The sequence below is a fragment of the Prenolepis imparis genome, unplaced genomic scaffold, assembly GCF_030444845.1.
Source record: "Prenolepis imparis isolate NDT839.2.m4 unplaced genomic scaffold, iyPreImpa1.0 SCAF_7, whole genome shotgun sequence".
Classification (NCBI taxonomy): Eukaryota; Metazoa; Arthropoda; class Insecta; order Hymenoptera; family Formicidae; genus Prenolepis; species Prenolepis imparis.
The window spans coordinates 2,618,314-2,644,676 of NW_028141165.1; the positions used below are offsets into that span (position 1 = coordinate 2,618,314).

General features: G+C 42.3%; 2 protein-coding genes across 21 annotated transcripts in view; one reads left to right on the forward strand and one right to left on the reverse strand.

Annotated features, from left to right (window-relative positions):
- The window catches only part of Heph (polypyrimidine tract-binding protein 1 heph), a 381,098-nt gene that overhangs the window by 173,313 nt on the left and 181,422 nt on the right, over positions 1-26,363 (forward strand). The window contains exon 1 of one of the 20 annotated variants that reach the window (XM_083042032.1): positions 172-3,811. The exons of the other annotated variants lie outside the window; for them this stretch is intronic. Coding sequence (XP_082898158.1) covers positions 3,809-3,811 — 3 coding nt within the window. The 5' untranslated portion in view covers positions 172-3,808. Of the gene's footprint in view, positions 1-171; positions 3,812-26,363 lie in introns of those variants that run through there. 20 annotated transcript variants of the gene reach the window in all.
- Positions 1-26,363, reverse strand: part of LOC145938413 (esterase FE4) — a 139,409-nt gene that overhangs the window by 112,840 nt on the left and 206 nt on the right. The gene's annotated exons all lie outside the window — the stretch shown is intronic.

Here is a 26,363-nt window from a genome sequence, read left to right on the forward strand (position 1 = left end):
AAGCAGTGGTATCAACGCAGAGTACTGTGGCGGTGGCGGCGGCAGCGGCAGCAGCAGCAGCACCAGCACCAGCACCAGCAGAAGCAGCAACAGCAGCAGCAGCGGCGACGGCGGTGGCGGCGGCGGCCACGGCGGCGGTGGTGGCGGCGCGGAAGCTTTCGCGGCGCCGCGCGAGAGAGACGCTCCTCAGTTGTGTCAAGCTAGGCGATCGAGTAGGACGCACTTTAATCGTTCCGCCTCCGAGTTACACTCTCTCTTTCACGAACACACACACACACACATACACACTCACACACACTCTCTTCCTCCTTTTTTTTCTTTCCTTCTTCTCTTCCTTCGCCTCTGCCACGTCTGTCTCCTTCCACGCTATTCCTTCACAGAATACCCGATACACACGTATACGCTGTATAACGCCACGCACGTACACACAAAGCGCGAGGCCCGCAATATAAGCGCTCGTACAACATACGCACACACAGACAGACACACACGCCGTCAGCCACACGTCGGACCTTGCCCGCTTTTTTTCCCTTCGCGCGAATATACTCGAGTTCCTTGGCTTTCGTTTAAACCTTCTTCCGTCTCGACCGGCGGAACACGCGCGCGTACGGACCCCGAACAGACGTCAACCTCATCCACGTCGCCGTCGCCAGTCGTCGTCGTCTCTGTCTGCTCGCGACGACTTGAGAAAAACGCAACGCGAAGAAGAGAGAAGCCGAAGAAGTAACGCGCCAGCAAGACCACGTGATCAACGTTCCCTGTACTCGCTTAACGCTACCTCGTTTTCTCGCTCTCGTACTCTGTCTCTCTGTCTGCCTCTCTTTCTCTCTCCCTCTTTGTATGCCGAGTACGCATGCATAAAAGCAGCCCTCTGACTGCGCGCCCTATTGTCTCTTCTCTTTGAGTCCGTGTGTGTGTGTCTGTGTGTGCCGAGCGCGAGCTACTGGTTATCGTTGGAGAGCGACTGGACTGGACTGCGAGCGGTTCAAGGTCATCGTCGTCGTCCTCATCATCGTCGTAGTCGTCGTCGTCGTCGTTGACTCGTTTTCATGTGACACACACACGTCGACCGGGCAAAATCAAACAAACTGGGCTGACTTCACAAGGGACTGTTGATCGGCTCCCCCGGCTTCCTTTCGATCACCGTCTGATTGCTGCTGGAAAGAAAATGTCAAGCGATATGAATGAGAGACCGCTGCGAAAAATCTCGACAAATTGACATTCCGCAAGAGAAGGCCCCCCCCCCCCCCCCTGATAATCGAGAAGTCGATATTAGACGAATACACATATCTTCGAGAAAAAGAGAAAAAAAAGAACCGCGAGACCGACCACGCGACTGTTCTCACGCGACTTTAAAAGATTTTCCCGCCGACAGTCTCGAGTAAGAGCGATCGAGAAAGAAGGGAAGAAGAAAGCGGCGAAAAGAGAGATGGTTTTCGCCCAAGCGATTAAGAGTACCGTTAATTAAGTCATTTCTAAATGATATAATCGTTCGGACGTTAAATTATCGAGAGTAACCTCGCGCGGGACTTTAGAGAAATTGAATATAATAGGAGGGAGAATTTCGGCTCTTTTTTTTCTAGGTACGTATGTGTATAAAGCGCGTCTCGTTAAGTTATTAGATTTAAAGCTAACAATAAGATATATAGAGGAAAAAAAAGAGATTAATAAACAGTATATCGCGTCATCTGCCATCCGTAGGTGACGGTCGAGGAACAAAGAGAATCGCGTCAAGACAATCAATTGTAACTGTAGTGGATTAGGACATATCGAGGGAAAGAGAGGGGAAGTATCTGCGAATTTTTTCTCGGTCAGAGCAGAGTAATGTACGTATTTATTGCGAAATAAGAGGTCGCGAGCGATCGACTTTCGTGTCTTTATGTGATCTTCAGCCTCTGTACCGATTCTACGTGTGTACACGCTCTATATCAATATCTATATATTATATATATATACACAATCGATATATATATACATACATATATATATATATATATATATATTTACACTTATATACATACGTTTGTACGCGTATACAACTCTCGTACATATCCAATCAACGCGCCGCGAGAGTCGTTGACGCGTGATTCGAATCCGGCAAGAAAAGCTAACGCAAGGAAAAGATAACGGTAGGAGAATTAAAGCCAATTAGAGAAGCTAAAGAAGGAACTTGAGAGGATCTCTTTCCCTGTGGTCTGGCAATAGGACTGCTCTCTGTCAATCTTCGTGACAATCATTTTCAGCTAGTTCTCTTAGTGCGTAATCTCGAGGTGTATCACCTTCCTTTCGATAGGATAACGTTCGAATTAATAAGAAGGAGAAGGAGAAGAAAAAAGGGGAGAGAATTATAAAAGAAGAAAAAAAAATTTCGCATACCTACGTCGTTTCAATTACACGTACGAGCAAGAGAATCGCGCGAAGCGGGAGACGAGCTTGTTTCTCTGTCTCTCTCTCTCTCTCTCTTTTTCTCGCGCCTCTTCCGCACTCTAAGTACATATTTAATCCGCACGCGTTAAATTCCCCTCTCTTTCTGTCCGTCACCACTCACCCCTTCCCCGCGTGGATAATTCCCCTAACGCGTGGTTGTAACTGTTTTTTGCCCCTCCACTCACTCATACATACACATAGCACACACACAACAACACAGATTGACAGTCATCCAGAGCTACTGTCGACGACGCGTTCGCGTTCGCCGCTCGTCCTAGAAAATAAAATTCTCGCACATATACATCACTTAAGGATCTCCTCTGTCTCGATCTCGCACGTGTAGATAGCGCTTAAACCACGTTATTGTATCCGATAATAATAAGAATAGCGCGTGTGTACGTGTTTACGTGTGTATGTGTGTATAGCTCGTAAAAAGTAGAGTCGAGTCTGTTCGATATACTCTCTACGTCTACATACGATACCAAAGTCCTGTCGCGATCTTTCGCGAGTCGAAGAGGCTATTATCGAACGCGCGTCCGGACGACTATCCACCGATCGATCGCGATCGCCATCTCGATCGCTCTCTCTTCGTTGCTCTGTCGGCGTAAGCGCGAGTCGTAACGAGAAATCGGCCGATCGCCCCTGATCGAGAGGAAGGGAAACCAACCGGGTCGGTCGAGCGTCCTGTCCCAAGAAAGGGGGGAGGGACGACGACGACGTGGAAAGAACGAAAATAAGAGAGACACGAGGAAGCCGTGCGCCCCTGAACGGGGGGGACCGGTCAAGGGGAGAGGACAAGGGAGGATACTACTCGTTCAAGCTGTGGTGGCCCTCGTTCGAGTGGAGTCGCTCGTGCAAAACGGAAACTGCTCGCTGCCAGGCCGCGTCGCTGGAACGTGCCTGCTGGAACGCACAGGAACGCGCACGGACCCTCTGGGGCCTGCAACATTCGTTCGCGGCCGCGGCGCATCGCAATCTCCTCTTGCATCCTGCATCCCCGGGCAAGTCCTGGCTCGCCGAGACGGTCGTCGGCGCTGACGAGGCACGTATTTCCCCCATCACCACGTATTTTCATTCGTATCCGTTCGTCCCGGGTGGTGCGGTGCCCCTGCCCCCGCCCCTGCTAAACGGCATCAACAATCCGGCGGCAGCAGCGATCACCCCGGGGCTGGTAGGACATCTCTTCGGTGCCCAGCAGGCCTGCAATCTCGCCTGCACTTGCTCTTGCAACATCGTTGCTAACTGCAACCCTCATCGTCATCAGCACCACCATCAGCAGCAGCAACATCAGCAGCAGCAGCAACAACAGCAGCAGCAGCATCACAGGACACTCGGCACTACGGCGGTTCTGCTGCAACCAGTTGATCATATCAAAGACACTATGGTGAGTCTACCTTTCTTCGCTTAATCGTTGCCACGAGGAACACGCTCTACTCAAGGTTGGTCTATTTTTCATGATTATGATTATTCGATCAATTTCGCCCTGTCACGGCCTTTTCACCTGGTCCGCAACACCGTCGCAAAACCCTCTGGAGCATATATATATATCTTGTAATATATTTCATCTTAATTTTGTATTTTATACAAGTATGTGTAAATGATGACATTGCTGATTAGCGTTTAACGTGTGAAAATTGCCCTGAAATCTATAATTGAAATTATATATCGATCGTTGAATTATATTCGTGCAATTATCTTCGTGCAATTACGATCTCGCGCGAGAATCGGTCGTCGGCTTCGCATCTCAAGCGTTATATTCGCAATCTTGACAATGGCGTTACACCCGACGGGAATCCCGAATATCCACGTACTCGGCGTGTCACCGAAGACAAAGCTCTCACGGGGGTTCCTCGAGGTAACGAACCCTCCGGCAGTCAAGTAACGAGGGTACTTCCTACGAGGGCACAAGTAATACTCTCTCGGGCGTAGGATGGAGAAGGCGGTGAATCAGGAATGGATTTAGTCGCGACGAGCCACGATGAATTACTTCCTACGTTTGCCGTGTAAACAAGGAGGTGGAGAGAGTATCCTCACCGAAAACCCAGGTACACGACGCCGCGAATTCACGCTCTCGCCTCCTTTCTCTCTCTCTCTCTCTCTCTCTCTTTCTCTCTCTCTCTCTTTCTCTTCGCCGCTCGGTAAACGTTTCCGCGGGATGACGAGGACTGGGGGAAGGCGGGGGGAGGGAGGGACGGCGCTTTAAATCCCGGATCGCGTCTACAGGGGCATCCTCTTTAATCCTTCGATCGACAGGTGTCGAGAAGAGAGACGCGGGAGGGGATGTCCCGCATCGCGACGTGACATCCCGCGATCGCGAGAATCCCGAACAAATCTACCCATCCTTTCCACCTGATCGGATGATCGGCATCGTCGTCGTCGTCGTCGTCGTCGTCGTCGTCGTCGTCGTCGTCGTCGTCGTCGTCGTCGTCGTCGTCGTCGTCGTCGTCGTCGTCGAACCTAATTTTCGCTTCGCGTCTCATGCTCTTCCTCGCGTTTCTCCTTCGGTCTCTTGTCGTTTCATTTCTACCCTCGTACCCGAGTTGCCGCGCCTCGTCGAGCACGTAGCGAAAGAATCACATTATCGCTGCCGGCAAGATGTAACCGATATCTCGCAGTCTCTCTCTCCTACATGCGCGTTGTGCATGTTTAATTGGCGCACGTGTAATCTCGAGCCGCAGTTGTTGGAGCGTAGAACTTGGTGTAGGAGTCAAGACGAGGCGTATCGGATGGGATCGGGAAAGTTTGCTTTACCAGGATCTACCTACCTACCTACCTATCTACGTGCGCGCCGCTAGATCTCGTCGAGATACATAGTTTGAGTCGAAAAAAGGTATCTAATTCGATAATCGTACGACTTGTTGGAGCGTTCTAATTTCGCTGGCGAAAAAGATTTGTTATTCGCCCCGAGAGCGTGAATTCAAAATCAATCATCAACTCGAGCTGTAGATCGACTACGAGTTTCACTGAATATTCCGCAGTTCGCGCTTCCTATGAATGGAGCTTATGTCGCGCTCGAGAAGTTGTCAAGAACGGTCGTTACGCCTTCTTGACGGCGTCGTTCGAATACCGGAAAGATTTACGTGCTCCCCGGATTTGCGCGAGAGAGTCGCGATTTTACGACGTTTAAACCCGGCGAGACGTCGCTCATATCTCTTCTCTTACATATTCCGCGAGGAAAAGAAATCGGTCGACATTGCGGCGGGAAAATTTCGCTCCTCTCGATAATTCCATCGATCTACGTTTTATCACAAGTTCTAAATTTAAACGTCATTAACAGAATTATGTTATTGAATATTCCCCTTCAAAACATAGACTAATGCTTATAATATGCTTATTCGTAATATGTTTATGCAGCCGTTTGCAAATGTCATACGATTTTCTTGCAATTTTAATATTTGCCCGAAGAAGTTCTATATTTGATTTCTGAAACCGTATTGACGATCAGTATGTAATATTATATAATAGCAAAATATAATAGGTATAATATAATAATATATATAATATGATAGTATATAAAATCAATAAAATAAAATATAATAGTATATAAAATTAATTTGCAGCACTTGTATCTCTGAAAAAAATTTCTCCATCAAAATAATTAGCAACGTCGAGAAATTCGTATTGACATTACCATCATTCAAGTAGCCGCCGGTACGGTTTCTCGATGACAATTGCTTTCGCATCTCGTCAAGTAAAGTAATTACGTTAAGTGCCTCGTTCGAGCGTTTTGAAGAACCGAGCGACGCGCGAGACTCATTTCGTAACGATATGCGGAGCCTCTCGGTTCCCCTTTCCTCCCTCCGTTCTCGTCGCTTCTTTCGTATTTACGTTTTCGATAAAATGGGTCATTCTGTCCCCCACAACAGAGAATATCCACGGCTCCTTCCTCCTTTCGTCGAGTCGGAGGAAACGTCAACAGAGCGACGGAAAGGACGGATAAGGCGCGGTGAATGGGGAGGAAGTGGAAAGAGTGCAACTCGATGGAAATCTCACTTTGACGTTGCTTCTTTTTTCCTCGTTATCGTAATATTTCTCGCACTTTGCGATTAATGTAACGCGAGTATTACGTGAGAAATGCCATGCATAGATACGGACACATAATCGTGTCTCAGGGAGATTCGATTAAATTTTATTCGGAAAGGAGCGAAATAACGCTTTCCGAATTTATCTTTCTAAACACCCTTCAGCATTTGTCGCATTATTCACATGAGCGAATTGAAACAATTTCAATCTGTCGATTCTTATGATAATCGCAGCCCGAATTTGACACTATGATTTTTAAGTAGAACAGATTGCGAATGTACGCATCTCATTATTATTTAACATACAATTAGTCTAAAAGAACTAGAGAAATAAGAGAATGTGACACGACTGATTTTCATTTCGCTTTTGCTATGATTTTGTTTAACTCGCGCTTAAAGCAGGTAAAAAGACGGGAAGATGGCTACGCAATTTATCATCCGGAAAATTGATGTCGCCTCGCGACACGAATGTTTGTACGTTTCTCGTTTTCAGTTCCTCATTTTTCTCGCGCGTTTAACGTAATCGTATAGACACTTAAGAGGCCATATTCGCGAATTGAATAAGGTAACGCTAAGCGAAAAGCGCCGCTGTTAATCAAAACGGAGCGTCGCCGCGGGAGATAATTATCGGACGTCGTAGTCGCTTTTGAGCGACCCCGAAACCACCGGTCTTTTCCCACACGTAGGTAATCCTTTCCCTGCCTCTCTTTCCCGTTCCCTTTCGTACCCTTTCCCCCCATCGTATCACGATCGTCCCCTTTAATCACTCGCTAGTATTCGGTCGGCGAATTCGCGAGCAACTTTGGCCGGGTGAAAAGCTGGCGACGCGTCGAAATGAAAATGGACGTAAACTCTCGGACGAGAGAATCGTTTCCACGTGACTCCGTGCGTCCTCTCTCTCCCGTTTTCGTGCTTTCCGCCTCTCATTCCTCACACTCCTCGACGTCCCTTCCTGTCTGTCTTCCTACGTGCGTTCACCAAGTGTGACGTGTGCATCAACCCGCCATCGCCAAATCCGATACACCGTATCCGCGACTGGAAGCTGGCGCGAGCATCCTCTCTCTTTCTCTCCCCCATCTCTTTTCGCTGGAGAGAAATTGAAATTTTTCTTCCAGACACCTGGGATTTTAGCCTCAATTTCACCCCCATCTGTGCTCGTTATTCTAGCGGTCGAAAAAAAAAGAGAAAAGAAAAACAAGCAATTGAATTTGGAAAATAAGAGAAGAAAGAATTGAATTCTTTTCTTCTCGCGTGTGCGTAAAGCAACTTATTTTTGGAACGCGTACGTGCATTCCCGCGTATTTTGAAACGCAAGCACCTGATATTATTTTCGTTTTTAAATGGGCGTTGGTGTATTAAAGCGCGAAAATATTGCATGTATATGCACGGACGTTGTAATGACAGAGAGCGGATAATTTTGTCTCTCGCGTTTTGAGTATACATAATTAGACTGACGTCATACGTGACATAATGTGCGGCGCGCTAACGTTGTAGCCGCACATGAGCACATAAGCTCGGTAAACTCTGCCGTGGTATATTCATCAGCGAAACTCGCGTCCAACAGCTTCTCCGCGTGCCAAGTTAAATTGTAGCGAAGAACCGCCGCTTGTGTTGCTAGACCGCATTGACCGACCGTCACATAACCCTCGCTCGTGCATGTTACTCGTGTTTCTTCGGATATTCGAGAGTTCCTGTAGGACCGTGTTTCACAGAACTACTACTCGCTCGATGACGCTTTCTCGATTAGTCGGGATTCTGCCCGATTCCATTCCACTATAAACGTTTGGGGGGTAGGTAGAGAAAGACTAATATGTATAAGACTTCTATGTCAATAACGGACTGACAGAATACATCGAATGTGTAACAAAAATTTCGAATTGTTTCGAATATTATTAAGAACTTTTTTTAACAGAAAATGTGTAATTAATAAAAAAAATAGTAAAGGTACCCAACTGTCACTCACGGATTTTAATGAAACTTTGCACACTTGTAAAACTATGCAAAATAATAGACACGTATTTTTTTTTATGTGCGGAGAAGCGATTTTAAGGGCAGAAACAACCCCTTGTATATATGGGGTGGTTTTCACGTTATAAATACATTCTTGACAATTTTTTTGAAAACTGAGGTATGGGGTTTGCGGGGTCGCAGAATTCGAATCTGTCATTATAATTTAAAAATACAAAATGGCTGATTAAATATAACGCCCATACTTTGTGAGTACTTTGTGGCGAAAATCATATTTTTTCTTATTTGTAGTATTATTGGTCGACAATTTTTAAAGGTACATGAAGTGTCTTGTTAAACAAGTTATTTGGAATTAATTTTTATTAAATTTAACAGTGCATACAATAATAGTTTCTTCAATAACAATTAGTATATTGAATTTAATTCATTAATTGTTTCTTTTGTTTTATCCCTACTACTTGTGGTCTGCCCTTAAAATCGCTTCTCCGCACATAAAAAAAAATACGTGTCTATTATTTTGCATAGTTTTACAAGTGTGCAAAGTTTCATTAAAATCCGTGAGTGACAGTTGGGTACCTTTCCGTAAGTAATGCAAATTTAAATAGATTTTATATAAGTTTTTTTCTAAATCTTAAACGTTTCAGTTATTCGATATTCCATATTGTATAAGAAGAGATTTTCTAGACATTCAAGACTCTTTTAAAATTTTCAGAGATATTTTCAAGACTTTCAAACCTTCTACTTTCAGATAATATCGAAGCAATTTGAATCTTTATATGATTGAAGCGCTTGAAAATGTTTAAAAACAAAATTCGACCTACATATGCGACATATATATCTACATACATATTTTTCTCATTTACTTTCTCATTATTTTTTAAGTCTTTAGCTCTTTTTCGGAATTTTATGATATATATTGCTCAATTGCGATATATAATTTAAAGTTTATAAAAGTTTACATATATTCAAGTTTATTCTGTAACTTATATTCATATATAAGTTACAGATTTAATGAGCTCCCCAATTTCATTCAGCAATAGACACGATAACAATCTCGCGCGAATGCCTCACGATACATTAAGATTATTGTAATACGAGAGTGCTTACGTCGTAAATACCTGGGTCGTATGTGTCCGAATCTGCTCGCTCGCATCCGTCGAATTCGGATTTTACGAGCGAGGGTTGCGCCCGATCTCGGGTCGCAGTTCGATGCGCGCTGGATTTCGCCATCGACACACCGATCCTCTTCTTTACGAGCCGACAAAGCAACGGGGCGCTTGTCCGCCTCTCGCGACACGATTTTATCGGCGACATTCTACGTGCCGGGTCGTGTTCCTGCGGAAACGGAATAAAAAGCTCCGCGACGGGATGAAAATTACGAAAGGAGCGACTCGGACGGAGTAAATATCCGACGCGCCTGTGGCTCTTTGATAATTTGTCGAAAATTACGTGCGTAAAAGTTTTTCGTTCGTTGGACGTCTGACGTTGACTAAATATCGTAAAATTTCACGATGAGACACAATTTGGCTGAAACAAAAACATAAATCGAATGAGCTAAGGAACATCTCGATATGTTTGTAAACGTAAAAATAATAATTCTATATTAACTTATTTGTATTTTAATATTTTACAAATTGAAATTTTTAATTTTTATTTTTTGTACATTATTGAAAATAATTAAAAATCAATTTAATAGATATGAAAACAAATTGTTTTAGTACATTAAGAGAGATCTAGATTCATGAGAGAGAGAGAGAGAAATTTGAATATTTTATGTAATACTAGAAAATATATTTTTTTCAAAATAAAATTTTCTAAATATAATTGTTTCGCATATAAAAAAATACCGCGCATAATTTGCGAGAGTAGAGTCATTTTCGAAATTCTCCACGATATTGGATCCAATTATTATATTCACATTATCATAATAAAACCATTCTACAGTTATCAACGTTTTTGAGATCTTAGCTTTTACAAGTTGCTAAATTAATGTTTCGAGATATGTCCCACATGGCTCAAATGTTTTTAATTTACTTTACACGTTCAATTTTGTTGTTTTTTTTTTTTTTCGTGAAAGGCGTTTATGACACCATTAGCTCGCCACGTCTTTGTTACGTGTTACCTATAGGTTATAGACTAACCGATAAAGCATAATAATACCTCGCCGAGCGGCAGCTTTTCGATAAGCTCACGAGGCGCGACGTAATTAAAATCCGTAAGTAACGAGAGCTTACACGCGGATCGACTCGAGCGATCTGCATAATGCGACGCGCGACCCAAATCCGCGTAATAGAGTTTCCACGACGGAGGATAAGTGCGCTCGAAAAGGAACACCTATGTTCTTTCTGCCTCTATCTTCATTTCTCTCTCTCTTTCTCCATCTTTTCCCTTCTCAAAGAGAGAACGCGAATCTCGTTTCGCTCCCTTTTATGCACATCGCGAGCCTACTTTCGATCTCGTTCTCGAGGATCGTCTTCCATCATGCGTCTTACATACTTCAGCCTTCGAGTGCAATTCCGTCGTATACGAAACCGGGGATGGGAGCCGCGAAAGAGAGGAAGATCGAGGGCGCGAGTGCAAAAGGATACGCGCGAGGAAGGAGAGGGGATGATATCGTAATGCAGTATTGAAGACGTGGCCCGAGGCTCGCGAGACAAGTGATGCCTCCGATGTGCAATTGTGTGCGCGCCAAGATAGGCTTTTTCTCAAACTCTCTTTCTTAGATGTAAATTAATATATAAGAACCTTTAATTTATATATCAAAAATATCAAGAAAAAAAAATATATAAATTATACATATTATATATGTTATGACGTGTAAAATTAACGTAAATGATGGAATATTTTTCCTCACGTACCCTCTTGGAGCGCCCCACTTTGAGAGGAGATGCCGCTAGCTAGTGTTGGCGAAAAAAGGTGATGCGACAGCTACGAGCGAATTTTCGCGGCTTGTTTGACGTGGAAAATCGCTCGCACGACGAATGACGTGGTCTCCGGGCTCGGTCGAGCGGAAATTGGTAATCCGATTTTGAACGGGCGAACGTTACGGCGGGACCGATAGATTTTAGTGTGTCGATGAATTTCGATTCTGCACCCTCTGCGGAAGAGACGCGCGCGTTCTTTTTAAATGCGCCCAGAATCAGACGATTTCGGGTGATCTGGAGCGGAATAAAAGATTGCATCTAAATCTTCTTTCCTTCGGACGCCTTCTTTAGTCTTCTTCGATCAGCTGATCATATATATGATCGCTGAACGCTTGCGATCGGGTTTTAATTGCGATAACGAAAACTGCGAAAATAGTTAATATGGTAACTCGTTGTCAGACAAAAGCGCGTGTACTTGTTTGTATCTGTCTATTTTTTGCATTTTTTGTGTGGATTGTTGGGATAACACAGCAATAACTCACTTAGAGTATCAGCTGCAATACTGTACCATTTAAATCGATACTGCCTCCGCATTCATTTGCAATCCTCTATTTCTATTTTAAATTGAGTTTATTAAAAAATCGTTCCCAGATTTTTTTTAAATAGTTATTTTTTCTCTGAAAACGAATATACCTTGTATTTTCAGTAGATAAATGAAATAGACGCGATTTTTTGATGAGAAAAAGATTGTATAGATTTTATAGAAGAAACATCTGTAACATCCCAATATCATAGCAAAAAGACGGAATCATTTGCGAGCTTTTATTTCGAAATCATTTCCCATGATATTTCCTCTTAAAGGCGAAAATTGCGAGTTTCCGCGAGATTCTAGCGAGCCTCGTAGCCATATCCTATACGTTTCCTCGACGCCCGGAAATGCACTCCGAATATCCCGGTTATGTATCCTGCAGGCGAAGTACCTATCGCACTACAGCAAAATGTACGAAGGAGAAGAAGAGATAGAAAGATAGATAATAGATAGATAGAGAGAGAACGAGAGACATATACTTGGTATCAAGAATATCTCGCATGACCGCAGGGTAGAAACACGTGAGAAAGAGTTTCCATGGGATTACGTCGCCCTCGTCTCTTCTGCGTTCTACTTAAGGATCGATCGTGTCCCGGCATTAGCTTACCGATGTCCGACGGCGACAAAAGTAACCCCGCAACATCTTCGAGACATGGGCTTATCGGTTTACCGCAACGATGTCGCGTCGGGACGTGTCTCTTCCTCTCGAGAAAGTGTCCGCGAAAATACGAGGAGCGAATTCTAATTTCGATCTATCGTATCGCTCGCTCGAATCGCTCCTCGAATGAACGATGCGCTAGGCAACGATATATTCTATGAACATTGTAGAATAGATAAACGTTGACTCTAGCAATATTTTCGAGATATTTTCGGCGACGTAATTTACATTTTGACACGTGGAAAATCTCGATTTTTTTTTTTATTTAGCAATTTCGTGGAATTCGCGATTTTAAAATGGGATGTTTTTAGTATAATGGCATGAATACATAAAATTGAATACAATGTTAAGAGGAAAGTCAAAAGTAGTTTCAACGTGTGAAAGATAAGACGAAAAATGTAATAGATGCAAGAGAACTGTGCGAAAATTGTGTTTAAGTAGCTTTATTCATGAGATTTTATTTTCATTTTAAGAGAGACATTTTTTTAAAAAGTATCATTATATTTCAACTGTATACAAAATGTCAAAATTTATTTTTAAAAGAAGAGTATCCAAACCTTCTTTAAAGTAATATAAAGAGAGCGGTTTATATTTTATTTTTATACTTATCACAAGTGAAATTATTTTCAAATGATTGTTTCTTGAACCTCTCTTTTTTTATTTATATATAATATATAAACAAATAACTATCTATTAAAAAATAAGTATCTATTAAAGATATGATTTTTAAAAAAGTATCTTAACTGTATATAAAACTTTGTAAGATTCCGCGATTGACGTGGCGATATTTCACGAAAGAGAGAATCGATCTAGTGACAGTTCTCCAAAGCCGTTCGTCTCTCTTTCTCTCTCTCTCTTCTACCAATGAAGGGGTTGCGACGCGCAATTCCTCCTCGTCGACGAGCGGCGCGGTGATTTAGGGGAATCCATCACATGCTGCGGCCGTCTAGATCTATTATTGGACGGCGGGACGTAAGTTAGCGGCCTGCGGGGTTGGTCGGAGGGTGGGTGGTCGGATGGTCGATGGATAGCACACGGGGCGAGAGGGAGGTAGAGGGTGGTTCGCGCCGATGGTGTCTAGGGATAACGCGGCGGACGTATTAGGTAATTGCAGGGGCAAGTTCTCTGCCGAGGAGGAATCGACGGGGTTGCGGGATAGAGAGCGGAGGAAGCGGGGAAAGAGGGATGTGATTTATATCGCCGGCACGTGACGCCTAGGCTAGAAATTATCGTTAGCCACCTTACCGCGAATCGTCGAGTCTTTACGTAAGTTACGGTGGCCACTTACGACACACGCGCTCGCTGCAGTTCATAAACTGGTTTTCCCCTACGCGGGGGAGAGAATGCAGCGGTTGTGTAACGTTACCCCGTATTTTCGACACCCACTCTGTGCATGTGTCGTCGGTCACTCCGTGGTGTATTTCCGTGGGCGACGTATGTTTACGTCGGTTTGTACGCGGCTCGCACTTTTGCCGTTACATGGGACTATCTGCTGCTAATCCGTGCTTTATTTATGCAACGCGATGTGTTTATTTGGTACGTCGAAAATAGCGAGAAGAGAAAGTGTACACTATGGCGATACCGGATGTGGAAGATTATTTCACGTTATTTCGTGTGGAATTTTCATTTCTCAAGCTCTGCGAGAAGAGGAGAAACCCTTTTTTTCGCGGAGAGTATAATGATGATAAGAATAATGATATTAATCTTTCTCAAAATATTATATTTCTTGCTTATTCCGATATCGCTATTATCGTCATTTTAAAACTGCACGAATGATCGTGTGCATGTTATTGCGTTTCGATCGATAGAATCTGCTCGAAGGCGATACCGGAAAGAGGGGTATCTTCTTTCGGAGCAAAAAAAAAGGCGCTATTACGGCCGTAGGGAAATATTGTGCAATTGCTTTGAATGTAACCGAAGGACGTAGCAATTTTCTACTGGCGATCGATAAAGCGAAAAGTGTCGATTATAACCAACCTACCTCCGCATTATTTTTACATCCTACATTTTTACATCCTACATTTCCAAATCCATTATAAGGTTGTTATTCTGCAATTTTTTATATAAACACAAATTATTGCACTTCTCAAATGGTTATTATATTAGATTTTATATCTCATATTTTCAAATTTATTATAATTTTTCTTTTTTGCAAAATCTTTCTGCTACACGCTCGGTGGTTACACACACGTTTTAATCGATAAATGTCGTATTAGTTCAGGTAATTCACGGTATAAAACAGTTTTTTTTTCTTCCCAGTATAAAGAACTGTCTTTTCCGAGCTTGCGAGATATTGCGTAATACCGTATTCTCCGCGGTTCGTTGTCACCATTTTTTTTTTTTTTTTTTTTTTTTTTTTTTCGAGACAAGGACAAATTTAATCTCAATGTTAATTAATTCGCTTTAATTTATGAATTAATTCGCCAAAGCCACTGACACAACAGTGACAGCGTCTGCACGTGGCATGCTCGTTTCGAAAGTATCTCTCGCAGCGTTATACATCCAACGTCTCATTAATTACTCAACGCGCATTGCCGATGATTGTCCATCGCGAACAAAGTTTCCTTTTCCATCGTCGCTCTCTTGCCGGAATGTAACACTCGCTCGCACACGCAACTTCAAGAGGCATGCGGTCTACGTATCTAATTACCTAATGACGTTAGTTAGAGTCGGATGGCTGAGGATTTACCTTTATCCTCGCCACGGGCGGTTTCGTCTCGTTCTCTTTCGTATCTCCTTCACTGTCTCATATACACACACATATACATATATTTCATATAGCTTGCAACACATTCCTGCTATATTCTAGCTTATATATAGATTGACACAGCAATGTTGAACGACAAAGAAAGTAGAGTCACTTATTACTTTCATTTAATTTATCACAAGAAGATGTTCAGTGACGTATTGAGGCCAGATTCATATGTAGATATTAGATAGGGCTTTTACAATTATAAAGATCATACATATGTGTTCTATATATATATATATATATATATATATATATATATATATTTTGCGAGTTTTTTATCACGTAAATTCAGCCTTTTTACAAAAAGGCTAAAAGCTAGCTTTTTATAAAATGTCGATCTGTATAGAGATCTGGCATTTTATAAAAAGATTGATTTTGCAAAAAGCTTGCAACATAAACGTACATGTAGGTACAGATATATATTGAAAGTTTTATATATATATATATATAATTCTAATTAATAAATATTATATATATATATTTATATAAATTTATATATAATGACGTCTTTTATAAAAAAAAGTTTTCGTTAATGTGTTCGTCAATAATGATTATATCTCTGTTACATCACCATCACCTCGAACTTGTTAATTGCGTAACCCATTTAACAAACGTACTTACACACTTATACCCTCGTGTTCTACAAGTGACTTTCCGCGCCTGACCGCAGCTCTTCTGCTGAATAGAGCCGGCGCGATAGAAAGCGAAATGTCTAATTCCCGCCGCTCTCACAGATGATAATTAACCGCGTTCCAATTTAACGCCAGCGTTGTAAACGATGCGGAAAAACGACAGAGGGGAAGGGGAGGAAACTGGAAGTCGCGATATTGAAGGTAATTGCAAGGCGCGCGGGACTGTAATTTCGCGCTAACGAGTGGTTGTACCGAATAAGCGCGTTTTAAGCTGCTGTTTTTCTCGAACGATTGCGGCATCGATCGCGATTTGAATTTCTTTTTACCTCTTTAAATCATGACGCATCCACGCCCGCGCAAACTTGTGGAACTTTAAAACTCTCTGTTCGCAGAAAATTGATTTGATTCAAGAGTCTTGCGATTTATTTATTCGCGACCCTTCATTTCTTTAATTGATCGATCTCTTCAATTTTTTATTCCCATTATATATCCACCTTATTCGAATGACAAGCAGTATTATCGCGCCGTAAATCGATACGCGCGTTTATTTACTTGGGGGGGGTCGCATGCGCTCGCGATATATCTTGCGGGGTCGTCTCGACGAGAGAGCGACGGTTAATGACGAGGGTGAGGTAACCGAGTCAGCGGGGGTTGGCGCAGCAACGGGAGACAGTGACAGAAACCGATGGGCGAGGGGGCCGCGACGGTGAGGCCCTGCGGTTTGTCGGTACGTTACTGCGGTGCGGGATGCGGTACCGAGCCGTCAAGTTCATATTGCCGGTTTCCTGTCATTAACGCGCCGCATCGGGCGCCGGCAGCTTTCCCCCGATATTTCTCTCTCTCTCTCTCTCTCTCTCTCTCTCTCTCTCGAATATTCCCGAAATACGCGCTACGTGCACCGCGTATATGCTTAACGTAGTTACCCAGCGACTCTGACGTGCGTAGTCTCGCGCTGACACGCGACGTTTCTTTTCACGGTGGGACAGACGATGACGAAATGTTAGGTTTTGGGCCTTTCTTATTACGTACGTTTCTACACGAAAATTTATTGAAGATTTTTTTTAAGAGACAATGCGATATAAAATTTTATATGGGGAAAGAAAGAAGAGAATTTTTTTTCGGTAAATATTCTCTCCCGCGTAAGAGAATATGCGGATTGTTTTTGCAGCCTTGATATTGCAAATTGTTTAATGTACGGAGCTTCGTTGAAACGTTGTCCGGAAACGTATTTGAATGGAAAGAAATTATCGACGATAAATTGAGAAAGAATGCAAGTTGAAATAACCGTCTGGCAGAATTCGAGGCGAAATTATTGCTTCCAATCTAACGCGAATTTTGCGCGAAAATTTCATTCATTTATATGTCGTTATATATCTATTTGTTAAGCGAACCAGCTGGAAAACATCGCTCGCACGCCGCCGAATATGCGCGGGCTGATGTATCCGTTGTAAAGTCGGCGCTTCGTGGAAAACAAAAAAAAGAAAACAGAAAAAAATAAAATAAAATAATCGAGATAGGAATGCATTCGTTGATGTTGTCCATTGTACGAGCGAGCTGTCGTGTCGATCCTAAATCAAAAGTGCACGCTGAAAAATGGGACGTGGATAGGAGTCGATGACGCGTACCATGAGTTATTTTTGACCTTTGCGAGAGCGCTATTAGAAGAAATCACGAGCGATCATAAAACTATAGCGATAGTCGTTAAAGAAATTAGTGTTCTTTTTTTTCAAAAATTCTTTTAAAATGTTTTTGAAATTATATCAAAAGAAACCACTTGGAGCGGTTTGAAACACATAGAATATCGCGATTGCACGAAAGATGAGCTTACATGCGTATCTATCGTTTCAGCGTTTTATCTACTGTAATGGAATGTCAGGTCGAGTATGGTTGCGAGGAGTGGGAAAACAGGTGGCCCGTTTGAAACCTCGATAACTGGAACTTGTCACCTTGTCGACGTGACGACGGCCTCTGAATTCGTAATCACACTTCTGCGGTCTCTCTCTCTCTCTCTCTCTCTCTCTCTCTCGCTGTTAATCATCAGAATCTTCGGATTAGCATGTAACTAGAGTGCCGGCCGAAATATCGAATTCCGAGCCAGCTTGCCAAACCTGCATCCGTGAAAAATGCAAGCGATGCAAAATTTGACATTGCTAGAGATTTTCATGTTACAAGGGTAAAGGTTGATGCATTAAGCCAGTTTGATTGTATTGCAATTTTATTGTCAGAACAGTCGTGATATTTTCTTAATATATTTTGTTCTTTTTTATGATGATGATATAAAATGGGCTTTTACGAGTGCAAAGACAATTCGAGTGTAGGGGATACACTTGAACGTTCCGCTTTTATTCTCCATCAATTTTCGCAGTCATTGTGAATTCATATACTTGGTTCGTCTCTAACGCATTTCGCTTTGTAAGCGACGGGGTACGTCGGCATCGTAGATAAATCCCGATTTTCTTCTCCGGCCGACGTAGAGTTTCGAAACGAGCGGCATCTTTACGCGGGAACAACATGGGAGCGAAATCTGTCATCTTCCTTGGATACACCATTTCGCGGCTTGCTACACGACAAAGAAGTTCGGCTCAAGTAAATTCCTTTTAAGCCAGCCCGCGTGCGTCTGTACATGGCAGCGTGTCGCGAAAGAAGAAGAGGGGATTGCGTCGCAAACTCCATCTCCTCCGCCCTTTGTCTTTATACCAGCTTTCCATTTCCCCCTCTTTTCTTTTTTTTTTCACCCGCGACATTTTCGCATCCACGCTTTCGCGTTTCTGTCTTCCCTTCCTGTTTTGCACGCAAAGTACAGAGGGAGAGAGAAAGATAAAAAATACAGCTCGCATCGTTATAAGAGAATTCGTCAAACTTGGAGTTAACTTTTCGCCAATTTTCATCGAGCATCGTATCAATACTAGGGCGATTTAATTTCTCTATCCCGGACCGTCTTCGCCGCTCAAGAAGTCGCCGGTTTAACGTCCGACGTATAGTCGAGCGTAATTACACCACACCTTTCACTGTAACTACTCAGAAACGGTCTGTAAGAGGATTACATTTGTTGGAGCTTGACGGGAGCGAGAACGGGTCGGACGGACGTTCGCGGAATGATTCCCGCTGGAATTTCAGTGACCCGCGCGTTTGCAACCGTTTCGGCTATTCGCCCCTCTGTGTGACGAATTACTATTGTGCGCATTTCGACCCCGTCATGCCGGAAACGCCTGTCTGCCGGCAGGATAGCGGTGGATGCCACTTTATCGCGAGGCTCGGTCGTTCCTTTGTACGAGTCGATCGCACGAGATCCTCGAGGATCTCCATTTCCGGCGTGATGTCACGATTTTTCCCGCGATGCGCCACTCGGACTTTGCGCGAGAGACGTGTCGCTTTAATAAGAAATTTATCCGAAAGTTTATTTTGTTAAAGTATAACAAGATAAGAGATTGGTACGCCCAATATTAGATCTATAATTCTGGTCTAGATATTTCAGATTTTTCTAGATCTATAATATTTTTCAATCTTTGATTTTGCTATATTTATTTCGAGCGAGGGAGAGAGAGAGATAGGGAGAGATAGAGTGACGTGTTTATTCTGAGCAATGCATATTACAGTTTTTGCATAATAATGGTAGACCATCGTGGCAGTCTATCGATGGCGCATTCGTCGTGTTAGTTCATCGAGGTGTAAACGCTACCTCCGAGATAATGCGAGCGCGATAATTTCGCATGCAGGTGACTATAAAGCATACCGGCTATAGTTACAAGGGCCGCGCTCTCGTATAGCGTTCGCGTACACCGCGATAAAGCTTAAATCTACGCTTACATCTGACGTTATATATGCAGCGAGGTAAATATTATTTCTCCGTTGCTCTACGAATAACAACGAAAGCACTTTCCGCGCGATATGACATGGATGAAACTCGCCTCGCGAGATATCGTTTCCTATCGTTTCTCCTCGTGCATTCCACGCGGGAAGATGTATTTTCTTTATTTTGGCATGATTGCACCATCTCGAAAGTGTCTGCCAATCGTACGAGCTATATACGTAGGAGGAGGAGTGTTCGGGAACGAATAAATTGAGGCGGGTGGTAAAGGAATTCGTGTTGCTTTATGAAAGAGTTTCGTCATTTTTCGCGAGAGAGAGAGAGAGGTGTTGTAGAAGAGAAGAGGGAGAGAGGAGACGAGCAGCGTTTTTTAAAAGGCCGTATAAAATTACGACCCGCGAAAAATCTTTTATGTGTACAAACGAGATATGCAAGATTAAATTTTCTTATTTAAAACATGTAAGAACACAGCACACACAACACTCTCCCTTTACCGGCATGATATTAAATAGCGTCCTGTGTGGCATGCTGTCGAGCACGTTAACGTTAAAGTCACCGGCAGACACGGACTATGATCCACGACCCATTTTCTTTACCACCCTCAAAAAGAGTTGCAGTTTCCTCTATTATTATATACGACAATCCGGTTTCGCGCGCTGTCTTTTATCGGACACACAGACTTCCTCTGTCGGGATTTAGCCATGCAAATGGATGTCCCGTGGATTAAAGGGCGTCAGGCCGAGTCGAATCCGTCATCCATCTTCTCTTTCTCTCGTCGTTCACTTTTTCTCCCCCCTTTATACCTCTCGTCGTGTCGAGAGCTATTTCTGGATATTCTTGGGCAGGATTATTGCGAGGCCGCAGTAGACTCTTCTAATTGTAAGTCTACTTAATGCTCGAGTTGCCGGCAAATCGTTTAATTATTTCGCGTCGCGACGCTTCCTGGTCTCCGCGAGCGATTCTTTTCAGTTACGAAATTTGTGAAAATTATTATCAAAGTATCGAAACTACTAGAAATTATGATTGACTTTGGTTTGTCTTTGCATTTCAATTTATTTGTCTTATATTTTTTCCATTTTTTCAGTCGTTATAAATTTGCCTGTAATCTAACATTGACAATTTATTTTCCTTCTCCATCTGTATTATAATATTAATTGTCACGAATAGAGAGTACGCTGAGAAATCACAGAATCACAGAATTACGGAGAGGGAAAGGTTGCAAGAGTACATCCGACTAATTTCATCGAGAGTTAACGCGTCTCGTTTCCAGGAGACTCCCTTGCTAAGGAGAACATATTTTACGCGTCGTCGGAAATTCCTCTTCTCGCAACGACGAGAATACATATTTTCTCTTCGACGAACATCCTGCGCGCGTGCACATCTTGACGAAGTCGTCCAGCTTCGCTGCTCCTCTTCCTTTCCTTTCTGCGACGGAGGTTTCCATAGCGCTTCCCCGCTTCGATCCTATCGCGCGTCATCCTCTATCCGTGAATATCTGCAGAAGGAATATGTAAATAAGCCGACTGAGATATTCATGCTGCTCCTGTTGTATCCCCGTCCTCCATCGTCGTCTCGATCGTCGTCATCCGCCCCGTGGATAAGCATGTTTGCGCGATGCACATGCGACGGTGCACTCTCGTCTATAGGATCTTTGAGAATTTTCGCGCTTGCGAGTTTCCCGACAATTCTGAAATAGATATCCCTTTATCGATAATTTTACAAATCATCGTAACAGGCGTGATTTTTTAACGATTTAATATTTTTTCGTCAGACATATTTGTGAACGTCGATTGTAAATTAAATATAATACACACGGAAAAAAATTAGTAATTAATATTTTTTAGCTATAGTTTAGCGGAGAATTCTTATAGTTAAAACTATTAACTATCACAGCTAAAATTTAGGCATGATAACTAAATTTCAGGTATAATATAGAGACAGCTAAAATATATTTAACTATAGTGGCTATAAATTTTTTTTGTGTAATTGCGCTTAAAATTTCACGCGATTTCACCGTCAAATAATCTACAGTTTCCATCGAAGGAGAAAATATTGCTTCTCTTCAGGTTTACAGGCGGATAAATCTTCCGACGCTGTGTGAAAAAGCTTATCTCTTATTATTTTTCAAGATTCCAGTGCAGCGTCGGAGGCGCACGATCGTTACTCGACGAGAGGAGGAAATGCCTTTATTTCTTCTCCGCGGAGCTTTTCGAAGTGTATATAAGGGGAAACGGGGAAAAAGTTTTTCCCCTCGATCCGCGACGCGAGATTTCGTCAGGTTGTTTCGTTCGGCACCTTCTATCCGCGCCCGATACGGATGTATCTCTCCCTCTCTTTTCTCGCTGGTTTTACTCGTCATGAAATCGGGCGGCCAAATAAAGCACAAACTGTCGTACCTTTCTCGCCGACTGACGCCGACGACGCGAAAACGAGGGCGTCGCGACGCCGCTAAGGGCTTTCGCGTGTTTCTCGGCTGTCACATTACCGTGACAGTCCACGGGAACGCGTTGTTGCTACAGATGTCAGGATATCCTTCGCCCTCGGGCGCTTTCCGGCCGTTCATCCTCCACGTCCGAGTTTCCCGGGCTTTATCCCACGATCGTTATCGTCGAACGAAACAGATACGCTTCGCTGTCTAATGACGAATATCGCGCCGCATCGTGTCATAGAGACATCGCGAGCGAATACATCTCGATCCAACAAGATCTTCGAGAAGATCGATTTCCGCTCGAAGAAAAATTCTATCCCGAAAATATTTATTTTAATCACGAAGCAGACTCTTTTAAATTGCCGGATTGGAGTTCGATATTATCAGAATTTAACGAATTGAATTGAATTGAAAAGAACGAATCATTTTTTTTTCGAGATCAAATTTTCACGAATGATGTTTCGCGTGCTGTTCTATCTGTGCGGAGAGAGAGAGAGAGAGAGAGAACCTGTTTACTTTCAAAGGACGTCATAGGCACGCTCATGATTACAGACTCGGTTACTCCATGGTGGTCAACCGCCATTGTGTACCGCTTCGAAAGCTCGATGAACATGCAAGAGCCGGGTAGCATGCACCGATGCAATAATGTAATAACGCGTCCTGACCTTCATATAGGCTTACGAAGTTCGGATATTGGTTACCGTGTTAGGATGCGGCGTTACTGTTATACACGTCGCTCCATTTAATCCTTTTCGTCATGAGCACTTTGCGAACTCCGTTATTGTTGGCGTGGAAACGTTTCATATCCATTAATGAAACGAGATACGTAAAGCAGAAATAGACATCAAACAAACCCATCGATGGAGAAGGAGAGATGGAGAGTGAGAGAGAGAGATGGACGTTTTGTCCATTTTTTAAAAATATTTTATATCGTATTATCTGAATTTTATAGACAAAATATAATTGTCGCGAATTTGACGGTGATTTTCTCTACGCGCGCTCTTTGGAAACGTGAAAAGTTATCGGTCGTCCCTTCCCTCGCTCGTATTTCAAAAATACTTTGGAATTCACGCGAGCTGTTTCGACTGCAGTTTATAGCAGGCGCGTCGCTTTGAAAGTAAAATTCGGGAGATGGGAGCCGTAAGTCTTTTATGGCATATATTGCGCGAGTCAAGGAGAGGGATATTCCGCCCTGCCGCCCGTTTCTCTCTCCCGATTTCCACAACCGACGTCGTTTCCTCGGAAAATCAGAAAAAGATTACTTATGCTATCCTTAGCTCGGAGTGCACTCTCAGCGAGAGAGTACCCAGGAGTCACAATTCCGAAAGACTAAGAGGATGTATGCTATATATACATATATAAAGGGACATGGGAGATCAGATTGCTACTTTGACACGCGAGCCTTTTGATTTAGAATTATTTCTCTCCATTGCTCCGCTCGTATACTTTTTATTATCTTACGGGCAGATTTCTTCACCTATAACCTTTTACTGCATCCTCGGAATACTCTCGGTGCGTAATGCACGGCGAGAAAGGACGTAAATGAGAATCTGTTCACATATCTTTCCATATATTTTTCAGTTTTTTATATATCGTAAAATATTAAAATCAAGATATAAATATTAAGATATTTTTTGAGATATATATAAAGATGCAAGAAAGAAATGAGATTATATATATGAAGAGTCGCGCGAATTAAAAGCATTGCGATTTAAAAAAAATCTCACTTTATTATTTTCTTTATTTCGTCTGTACAAGCTCTACTGTATTTTCTTTCAATTCAGCTTATCTGAACGAGACTATAATCTGGAAAGAAGCGAAATAAGTTTACTCTATTGCGACGACTCAGTATCTTCAACATTTTTACAAGTGGTTGAGCATACAAGAATAAATAATAATAAGAAGCTATATTCTAATCATCCTAAAAAAGGATGAAAGCGAGGAAGGATAAATCGGTGATTAACTTTTGCCTTCGTAAGGTTCTCACGATTTAATAAAATAATATGTAGACTTATCTCGACGGGAGCGAGTGACAACTCTCGTGCGGTTATTTGATTATTGTCAGGATGGAGGAATCGGGTGCCAACGTGTTTTAAATTAAAAGTATATCACAAGTGATATATCTATGTATGTTTATTGCGAGTTCTTCGATGTAGAGAGTGAGCCTTTCGATGTGTTGCCTATCTATCGATCCGAGAATATCCGTCTCTCTCAGAAAGTCGCGATTCTTATATCCGGACTTCTCGAGTGCGCCCTACTCCTAAGTGGTGAACCAATCAAATCATTTTTTACAATCCACGGCAGAGATAGGGATCGTGTCGCTTTTACCTTCGAAGGTTCTCCCGATTTCACGGTCGTAGGAATAAATAACAATTGAAAACAAAGACCAAAATAATACAAAATAAAGTCACCTAATAAAACATCGGCTAACGTCTCTCTCTCTTTGAATATATAATATCTCAAGTGATACCAAATATAATACATGAATAATAAAATATGAAAAATGCCTACAAATAGGCTTTAACAAAATAATTTTACAATTTATGAAAATTAAATATGTATAACAATAAAAATTTTGATTCTAAATTTTTTAAGAATTTAAGAATATCTTTTTTTAGAAATATAATTCTTCCCTGAAACGTTACGGCGATACTTTCTTTTTACTTTTTATTTTACTACTACAGAGAACTTTTAGAAAGAAAAAAAAAAGCGAAGTTACGTCGTTGATAAAAATTAGTTGATGATTTTATGGCTACTTTCCAACCGCCGTTGAGTTCCTTAGCGCGCTTTAGAGAGTAAGAAAATTTCTTCCTTAACACGCACAGGACTAACTTATATTTTAATTTAAATTTATCGCGTGCTAATAACTATTTTTTTTTTTTAGAAAATACACAGGAATATTTTAAGAGGATATATCTTAAGAGGAATCTTGTATACGAAAAATTTAAGAGAAGAAATTCGATTGGACGGAAATCTCGAAACTTTAAGTTAGATATATTTTTTAAGCCTGATATCAAAACTTTTTTTCGTTTAAAATCTGTATTTACATATGCACGTAATATACATATGTATGCGCGTCTTCCTCGTCTTTTCCCAAAACTTTTATTCTCTCCGATGTCTTTCAACGCGAGAGGTAGAATCGAATGTCCGATATCCTCTTTAAACCTCTCTCGTATTTTTTTTATTGAGAACTTTGACAATAATTCGAGCAGTTTAAATCTGACGGAAGAAGAAGAAGAAGAAGAAGAAGGCTTCGTAGATCTTCTACTTATTCTGTGAAATTATTTTCGGTGTTCGCGAAAAATCTTTAACGCACCGACCAAGTGAAGAGCTTAAAGATACGAATGCAAATTATCATCTTAGCACACATTCCCTTTTTACAAACTTTATTCTTTTCTGAATTTCTTGTTACCTTACAGTATTACTGTTTTTGAAATTCTTTTTTCTTCCAACAATTGCTCGAGATATATACTCTATATGCTTCAATGTGTGCCACGCAATAATAATCTAATACTAATCTAATTTAATATTACGTTATTGAAATATTGGATCGCGTTATTGCATTTGCATCGAAATGACAATCCGATAATGTATCGAGGCGAGGAATTCTCTTCTCCGGATAACATCTCTGGACGCGAAACTAGAATCGCCGCGGCAAAATTGACAGATAAAACACACGTGCAAGAGCGCCGCATGAATTGCGGTAGTTTCTACTTCTCCGAGCCCATCGATTCCTGCAACTCATCGCACGTGCAACCGCAATCCTGCAGTCCTCGTCGAGGAATTACAATTGCGTAGCCCATAATTCTTACGCGCGTATGTGTGTGAAGACCGGTCCACCTTCTAACTTCCCAATCTGTTTTCCTCGCGTTTTGCGCGCGCGTGACCGCCACGCGGATATATCTTTCGTGTGTCGTAAAAAAAAGACTCGCATCGAAAGCAACCACCGTGAAACGGCTGTACAACAGATCTCTATCGCATCCGGCCGGAAGCGGACGTCGAGGTCGAAACAAGAGCGTCGACCGACGACGATGACGTTCGGGCGGGCTATATCGTGCATAACGTATGTTATGTCAATCTTATTTAGATACGTCTTATCAGTCTTACCAGTCGCGGTTTTAAACGAACGTTCTCAAAATATCAATTAAAGTTTTAATCGCCGAATAAATATGCCACGACCGAAAAATTGTCCACAAGAGTTCTGCAATTTTTAGA